We start from the raw sequence: 9,188 nt of genomic DNA, 5'->3' as shown, positions 1-9,188 counted from the left end.
CTCACTTATCTAGGGTTGCCAACCATCCCTTGAAATATGGAACCACTCTGTATTTATAAATAAAAGTACGGGTTCCATATTGAGTTGAAACGGGACAAGGGAGGTTAAAAAGTGTTAAAATGCAGGAAATTACATCTAAGAAATACAAAATTCTCCCAGACCCTCGCCATAATGAAGATGACAGTTGGCAACCCTATACTTACCTGTAATCAATAAAAGCAACAACTTGACAGTGCACTCTTAATTGAAATACATGCTTTTGATTGTATTCAAAAAAATGATATGGCTCTCATGAAAATTTCATTTAAAACATTTGGCGTTTATGGCTCTCTCCACCAAAAAGGTTCCTGACCCCTGCCTTAATGCCTTAATCGATTAAAAAACATTAATCGCAATTAATCGACAATTCAACTGACAACAGACCCAGGTGAAATGGATAGGCTATGTGAAGAGTGTGTGTGAGGAGGGGTGTGAATAGCGGGAATATTTAAATCACCTTTGGATTAAAGAATTGAAATAGAACTTAAATGTGGTATTTAATCTCAATATCTAATTTTTTTTTATTATTTAGTAGGTTATTTTAGAGAAACATTGAGATTTCAGGGGGAATACGCTGCTTATCAATTACTGTAATCGTAAGTCGATCGATAAGGCTATCAACTAATGATTAATGAATTAATCGATAATTTGCCTCCCTATAGCTGACAAAATAATGGTACACATTAAACATGCAGAGAAACAGAACATATTTTATAATGGCACATTTATTTTCATCATCAAAATACAATGAAGTACAGTAGCCTCTCTCTCTCATGAGTTATCAGGCTGTGATGAATGCAGTGAAGACAAAAACTCAAAATAGATTAAAGAAAATCAATGAGAAGGATATGCTAAAATTGAAAATCAAAAATAGATAATTTGAAAATCATAAAAGTTCTAAATTTGTCTTCAACTGCATTTAACTGGATTACTTCTCTTGAAAATGAAGGCGAACACTTCCACAAGTGTTCTGACTGGTGGTACAGCAGGGAGCTGAAGGCTGATTCATTCGTTCATTTGTACAATTTTGTGACAATTTGAATAGAATCTTGTGTAGCCTGAACTTTAAGTAAATAACAGAACTGGAACTAACATTAAGATTAAAACATTGAAAGCTGACATTCTCACTGAAATGTACGACTGATCTAAGTTTAGCTAATCTTCAAACAATTCATTTCTCAGCGGTGAACTGTGACACTTTGACCTTTGCTGCCAAAGGAAAGGACATCTTAGTAAAACTGATCCATATCTTCAGCTGAAGGAGAATTGACGATCATTTGAACCTTCTTCTCTTGCTCTTGGGTAGCAGGGGGTAGCAATGCTTCCAACTCGGTGATTTCACTCAGTCGACTTGCAACCTGCGATTGGAATTCCATCTTGTTCTTCTTGACCAGCTGCTCTATAGCGGCCTGGGCCTGCTTGCATCCACTTTGCAAGGTCATGCGCTCACGTTGAAACTCAGGCGAGCTGACGTCCAGGTTCATCAGCCTTCCCAGACTACTGATCCTGTCCATGATGTGCTTGTCTGAGACCTCGACGTATGTTGTAGAGATCAAGTGGACCAAATTGGACAAAGTGCTGACTTGGAAAGCTTGGGTGTACACGCCGTCTTTGACAAACTTGACACTGTTGTAGCTTGTAAGGCCTGCTTGGTGGAGCTCTGCAGCTGACTCCACTTGCTTCTTGAACGACACTGTGGCACTGTTCAAGGCGGCTTTGATGATGTTTGTCACGACCTGAAAGAACTGCACCATCTTCTCCCATTGCTCCTTCACGTTTGCCAGTGCCTTAAGGCCGAGGCCTAGGAACTCCAAGGTGGTCTTGAAGTCAATCTTCTGGATATCAGCACTGGCTAAAGTAGTAAGAATATCGGTCATTTCCTGCTTGTTCTTCTCCAGTCTGTCAATGGATTTGGTGTAGACATCCCTAGCACTGTCCAATTTTTTTCTGGCCTCTTCTATCATGACTTTTGCATTTTCCACAGCGTACTCTGAAGCTCTCTTCTTCCCTTTGCTTAGCTGAGGAGGTGTTGCAGACATCGGATTTGAGCCGCTGAGTTGTCTGCCTGTTGAATCAAAAGTTTTCACCTTCACAAGCAGGTCATCAATATCTTTGGCGATCTTTTGCTCGACTTCAGGCTCACACTGTTCTTTGGGTGCAATCTCTTCCAGTTTATTGCAGATTGATATGCCTTCGTCGTAAAGTGCTAACGCTTCTTTCTTCGGTGGACATTCTTTTCCTTGAGCAACTTCAGCTTTCTCTTTGATCAGGAACTGTTTATTCCAATCAGTCTTTGCTTTGGCTTCCTTCTGGTCATACAATTGGGCAAAATCTATTTTGCCGTCTTTGAAACAAACCTTCAGTTGCTCAATTATAGAAACGATTGTGGTGCTTCTACTGTAGATGTCCTTCGCGTCAAAGTATTGGTCTACCTTCGAAGGTCCTTGAGAGTTGCCTGGTTTATCTGGCTTGCCTGAAGGGCTAGATCCTCCATCCCCAAACATTTTGCCAAAGTTTAAGGTCACAATATTGGTTAACCCTGACACTAGAGTATTGAGACTCTCAGCCATTCCCTCTGCCAGGTTCATCCCGATCATGTCCCATCCACTTGGCATCTTCTTCATCATCTCGTCGTACAACTTCTCCGCTTTCTCCCACTTCTCCTTGAACTCTTTCAATTCTTGTTCGGATCGTTTGCTCGCCTCCTCCTTTGCTTTCTGTCTGAGCGTGTATTCCTGTATGGTTTGGTTTACTTTCTTGAGGTCTACGTTGTAAGCTTGATGCGCGTTTGTGCTCGCTTCAAGCAGCTCATGGACTAAGCTAACAACGAACTTGAAGTTCTTAGTGGTAGACTCGGACAGAGACAAACACGCGCTAGTTGTTTGCTCCAAAGTGCCCAGTACATTTGGCAACATAATGGTCATCAGCTTATCATCATCCATGAGAATGATCTCAACCGCTTGCCTAACATAGGTTGGCACGTTGGCGGTGTGCAGTCGAATCTGGTCCATGCTGTTGTGTGCATCGTTAAAAGCATGCCAGCCACTGTTGCACACTTGCATGAGAGAAGCTTTGAATGAATCGGGATACTTCATGTACTTGTAGCCGTCTTTGGGTGGGTTTTTGTTGATGGAGAAATCATCTTTTGCAGATATGAACACTAACTCTCCTAGCACTGCAACTGACATGGGAGCTGGAGTCAAATACTTGTCCCAGTTGGCATGGGGTGCCAAGATCAGCTCGGTGTCTTTTCTTATCTTGGCGGCAGTAGTGAGCTCCTTCTTTTTCTTTACGATCTGTGTGGATGCCATGGTATGTCTACCTAAAGTGATACAAAATTATGAAGTCATATTAATGATACTGTTGTCAATGTGTACAACTTGTCTTTTTTCATAATATTTCTACAATTATGTTTGTGGACTTTGAAATTACTGTATGTTCATCAAAGTCTTTGGCCCAAATTTTGTGAAGGCGACCAGACCATTTCTATTCTGTCTACTTTTTGTGCCTTTCAGAATCAAATGTTTGAATTGAATGTAAGACAATCGCCCTGCCTCACAGATATTTCTACAAAATTTGAGAAGACGAGCATTTCCGTTTACAAGTGTTTGGATATTGTTAGATGCGAATATTTTTTATCCTGTTTAGGTGTAAATGCCACATGTGGATAAAAATAAAAACTCCAATGTAACAGGTGCGTTTTAGCCCCCTAGATGGGATATTTTCAGTGGATATTTTTAAATCCGGATTTTTAAAATGCAGATTTTTAAGCTCTTAACGTGGTTTACGTGGCTAAAACCAAAGCGTTTAAAAAAAAAAAAAAAAAAAAAAAAAACATCCATGCCCTGCAAAACGTAAGCATATGGGGGTCATCAATTAAACAAATCTATCTTTTGAAAATATTATTTTGAATCTTCTGAAAATATTATCAGATCTTCCTTACACATTCAAGAGAGAAAAAAAAGTTAAATTGTTTCCTTTCAAAGTTACATAATAGTTTTATATAAGAGAGTGATGGAAATGGGTGCCTTTGTTTTTAATCAAAGTTGTAACAGCTGTATATAATGAAGACAGCTCAAATGTACCTTAGATGAATTAGCACAGAAGAAATTATATGATTCAGACTATCTGAAATCTGTAAAATCATTTTCAGTCTGGTTTTCAGAGCACCCAAAACCTTGTGTGACAATACAGATCTTTTTGTATGTCTTCCCTTAATATAAAGCTGTACAATCTCTTCTTTAAGAAAATAAACATTTCACTACTGCTATGTACCTTTTTCTATTTTATTTTATACCATTTTACCCATTGAGGTCAATGATACATTGTACCCATATGTAAGGTGAATTGTTGTTTTATTCTATAAACTACCAACATTTCCTCTGAATTTACATTTATTTGCAGAACATTTAAATGTGCAATGTTTTTAGGCCTCAAAAAAGGCAAAGAAAACAAGATGCTATTCACTTTTAAACAACATAATAGTAATGCTGCAACTCAGGAAGAGTTCAGATATCAATGTTTGGTGGAATAGCCCAGTATTTTAATAACAGATTTCACACATTTTGTCATGTCTCCACCAGTCTGTCGCATTGTTCTTGGATGACTCCACTCGTGGTCAGTGTTGCCAGATGTGTCTGATCACATCCTGCCCAAAAACTGCTCAAATACCGCCAAGAGGCGCTAAATTCCGCACAATTTCAACAAATTGCATTGATTTCTAATGGCATAAAACTGCAGAAAAAAACCACATCAAATGGCAGATTTTTCCTGTTTTTACCAGCAGACAGCCATCCCAAGCAGCACAATTGGGCGGGTAACCGGCCAATCTGGCAATACTGCTCATGGTGCAAAAATTCAAGTTGCTGAGCTTTATTTGATGGCTTGCGACCATCCCTCTTCTTCTTCATCACATTTCAGAAGTTTTCAATGGGACTCAGTCCTGGAGATTGGGCTGGCTATGACTTGGTCTTGATATGGTAGCCCACCATCCTCACACTAATTGACAAAGCTGTGTGGTTTGAAGCGTTGCTCTGGTGAAAAAGAGATTCCTCAGAGTTGGGGGACATTGTCAGAGTAGAGGGAAGGAGGTTTTATTTCAAGATCATGGTTTTGTACATGGTTTCAGTAATGCACCCTTCGCAAAGATGAAGTTGACCGATTTCAGCCTTGTTGAAGCACCCTCAGATCATCACCTCTCTGCCAAATTTAAAGGCAGGTGCAAAAACACTATGATTTGTAGACCTCTCCAGGTCTCTAGCTAAGCATTGGATGACCAGGTGTTGGATTGGATATGAAATTTGGGCAAGGATGATTGTTGATGATCTGAGAGTGCTTCAACAAGATTTAAATTGGGCTGATTAATCTTTGCTAACAGTGTGTTACTGAAGCCACATACAACGTTATTATATTGGATCAAAACTTGCTTCCTCCTATTCTAACAATGTCCCTGAATTCTGAGGACTGTTTTTAAAGAAGGACAATGGTCCAAGCTTCTCATCTTGGTCAATCAAGGCATGCGTTCCAATATGTGACCTTGCGTCCTCCACTTGTGCTTGTTGCCTCGCTCCGCCTCCTGGCCCCTCCTCCGTGGAGAAAACAATAAAGTTTCCCAGCTGTCAGCCTAGCCACAACAACTGTTTGGGAACTGTTTTTCATTCACCATCCCAATTGCAAATGAGAAAATGACTTAACAATTGAGCTTTTGTGAGATATTGAAATACAATGCTGTTGTCAGTGATGTCATCATGACATATTACTTCCTGGTATGAGGCCACAAGCACAAGTGGAGGACGCAAGGTCGCATATTGGAACGCACCCAAGGTGTGGATCGAGAACCACCAGATCAATACCCTGTTATGGCCAGCCCAAACTCCTGGCACGAAAACCAATTGAAAACCTCTGTAATGTAATGAAGAGGAAGCCGGAAGGTCAAAAGCCATCAACGCAAGCTCAGCAACCTGAAGTCTTGCACCATGTATGGAATAAAATCATCTAAGGACAATGTGAAAGACAAGTGGAAAGCATACCAAAATGCATGAAAGATGTGATTAAAAATCAGACTTGTTCCACCAAATATTGATTTATGAACTCTTCCTAAGTTAAAACATTATTATTATGTTGTTTAAGGCCGGCCGCACATTGGCTCCGACAGCACTGCGGCGCACTTTTGCTTCCGACAGAATTCGGACCCCCAAACCCAATTTCACACGAACATTGCATTGATAGTCAATGGGCGGCGCCGACAAAATAGAACTTGTCTCTAATTGCTATCCGACATCGACGCCAGTGTGCGTGGTTCTATTGAAAACAATGGAATCGAATTTTAGCTGAGCAGTGCTCAGCACTTTGTCGGAGCCGGTGTGCGGAAGCCCTTAAAGTTAATACCATCTTGTTTTCTTTCCCTTTTTTGAGGCCTGACAACATTGCATGTTTTGTGTTCATTTTGATCATCTGTAGTTTTCTGCAAATAAAAGCCGTAAATGACAATATTTTAATTTGATATTTGGAGGAAATGTTTTCAGTAGTTTATAGAATGAAATAACAATGTTTGTTTTACTCAAACACATACCTATCCATAGTTAAATCAGGAAAAGCGAAAATTTCGAAGTGGTCTGTACATATTATGATACATGATAGATACATGTAGCAGTACACTACTTCATGCATTCTATTCATAAATTCAAGTGTATTAGCACAAGTGAATTACTTTGATATTTTTCATATTGTATACTTACTTAGAGATCCTGGGATGACAGAGATGCAGAGATGAAATGAGATGCAGTGATCACTGTTGGAAATCTTAAAAGACAAAAAAAAAAAGAAAAAAAAGAAAAAAAGGAAGAGGGGGGGGGTCAGTAATAGATCACAAATAACATGCTGGGTGCATTTCTCGAAACCATAGTTGCTAACTTGATTAGCTACTTTGTTGCTTTCAATGCAATTTCCCATTGGCAACTACCCAAGTTGCTAACTGGCTAACAACTACGCTTTCGAGAAATGCACCCTGGGTATCCTTATTAGTACGCATATTCCTGAGGATAACAGCTTAATTATGCATGCTTAGTTATGCATTCAAACAACAAAAGAGTCGCTTTACTGATATAAACAGGGAAGCACAAAAACACCACCAGTTATGAAAATGTTTGCAAATAGATACGTAGCATTTTGTAAAAGGGCTCTTCAATGGGAAAATATGGCACCAGGGTTGCCAGATGAGGCTGATGATTTCCAGCCCAAAAAATGCTCAAAACCTGCCCAGAAGCACAAAATCCCGCCCAATTCTATTGATTTCTATGGCAAAAATTGGGCAGGTTTTGCTGCTAAATGCAATTTTTAGCCACACACGGCCATCCTAAGCAGCCCAATTGGGCGGGAAACAGCCCAATCTGGCAACACTGTATGGCACTTGTGTTTCTTAGTATGATAGACAACCAAAAAAACTACATGGGAATTTACAGAATGTTGTGTAGACTGCACAATTCATAGAGAAGCACCACGATATTAGTATCAAAAAATAATTTAAGACCTAAATTGTGCATAACCCTAAAGAGGTTACTCATAAATCATTTCTTTGAGAGATTTTCTCTAAGTTCAACATCAAATGTTGTAAGTAAGTAAGTAAATTTTATTTATAAAGCACATTTTAAAACAGTGTAAACAGTGTCTAACTAAAATGTTATTCAAAACAATAAAACAAATTTAGCAGCATAATAAACATTTTTGCAGCATAAAGGGCAGTAAGCAAAAAATAAAAAATAAGATAAAGAGCCAGTTGTGAGAGCCAGACTCAAAAAATAACTTCAGTCCTAAATTATGCATAACCTCATCTTTAGCTATTTCTTTGTGAGATTTTCTCTACGTTCTCAACATCAAGTGCACAATATGATACAAGGCATGCAGCTCAAAGTGCTTACTGATGGATAAACATCAATGTTAAAGATGAAAATAAAAAGTGAAGTGGAAAGGAGAGACAGAAACAAGAAAGAATAGCAAGATGACAGAAGTTCTCAACATCGAGTGTTGTGAGAGCCAGACTACTCACCAGTGGTGTGGAAGATCTTCAGAGAGCCTCTGGAGAGGTGGCTTCTTGGCTTGAACATGGCCCTTTTTATGGAGCTCTCTCGGCCCCAACCTGACTCAGCGCATCAGAAGTACCTGCCCCTTTAACATGCCAAGCCACTCCTATGAAAGAAAGAAAGAAAGAAAGAAAGAAAGAAAGAAAGAAAGAAAGAAAGAAAGAAAGAAAGAACGATTTTTTAAAGGTTCACGTTAGCCTCTAATACACATCTACAGTAGCGTAGCTACTAGTGTCTGTGTAAATGACTTAAAAGACTTGTGTTAGGCAAAAGCAGTCATTTGTTAGACATGTATTGCCATTTTTTTGTTCACTTCCAATAAGGCCTTTATTATTGATATAGTCGTAATGAGGATCTAGTTGGCCCTCTCAACACGTGTCTTATAAGCAACTTATACAGACATTAATTAGTAGCTAATAACAACATATGAACCCTATTCTGAAGTGTTCAAGTCAAGTTGGCTTTATTGTCAATTTCTTTACATGAGGTGGTCATACAAAGAATTGAAATGACATACATACATACATACATGCATACATACATACATACATACATACATACATACATACATACATACATACATACATACATACATACATACATACATACATACATACATACATACATACATACATACATACATACATACATACATACATACATACATACATACATACATACATACATACATGCATACATGCATGCATGCATACAAGTGTTGCCCTAAGTGTTACTGCAGGAAAGGTTGACATTTCCAGTCTCAATGAATATACTGCATAACAGACAATAACTCTATAGCCTGTAAGAGCAGTGTTGCCAGATGTGTGTGATCAAATCCCGCCCAAAAGGTTCTCAAAAACTGCCCAAATGCTCCCCACAACCCTGCCACTGTCATGCAAACCCATTGGCAATCACCATATGTCTCAATGCGTTGCAAAATCATGCAGATCTTTCTCATAGGTAGCTCAAAAGGCCAGTCCATGCTTACAATGTCAGTGATATGTATCTCAAAGTCACAGAATAGCGTGCGAAACACATGCCTGCAAAAAGTGCAAACAGCATGCTTGCTAC

At 39.1% G+C, this 9,188-nt stretch overlaps 1 protein-coding gene across 1 annotated transcript; it reads right to left on the bottom strand.

The window, feature by feature from the left end:
- Window positions 1–323: 323 nt before the first annotated feature.
- Window positions 324–8,213, bottom strand: LOC134464638 (uncharacterized). The gene is made up of 3 exons (XM_063218034.1): window positions 8,084–8,213; window positions 6,777–6,840; window positions 324–3,361 (listed from the first exon to the last, which is right to left on the bottom strand). The coding sequence occupies exon 3, from the start codon at window positions 3,348–3,350 to the stop codon at window positions 1,269–1,271; it is 2,082 nt and encodes a 693-aa protein (XP_063074104.1). The 5' UTR covers window positions 3,351–3,361; window positions 6,777–6,840; window positions 8,084–8,213; the 3' UTR covers window positions 324–1,268.
- Between the last annotated feature and the right edge of the window lie 975 nt (window positions 8,214–9,188).

The sequence above is a fragment of the Engraulis encrasicolus genome, chromosome 15 (assembly GCF_034702125.1).
Source record: "Engraulis encrasicolus isolate BLACKSEA-1 chromosome 15, IST_EnEncr_1.0, whole genome shotgun sequence".
Classification (NCBI taxonomy): Eukaryota; Metazoa; Chordata; class Actinopteri; order Clupeiformes; family Engraulidae; genus Engraulis; species Engraulis encrasicolus.
This window is presented reverse-complemented; position numbering and strand designations above follow the sequence as displayed.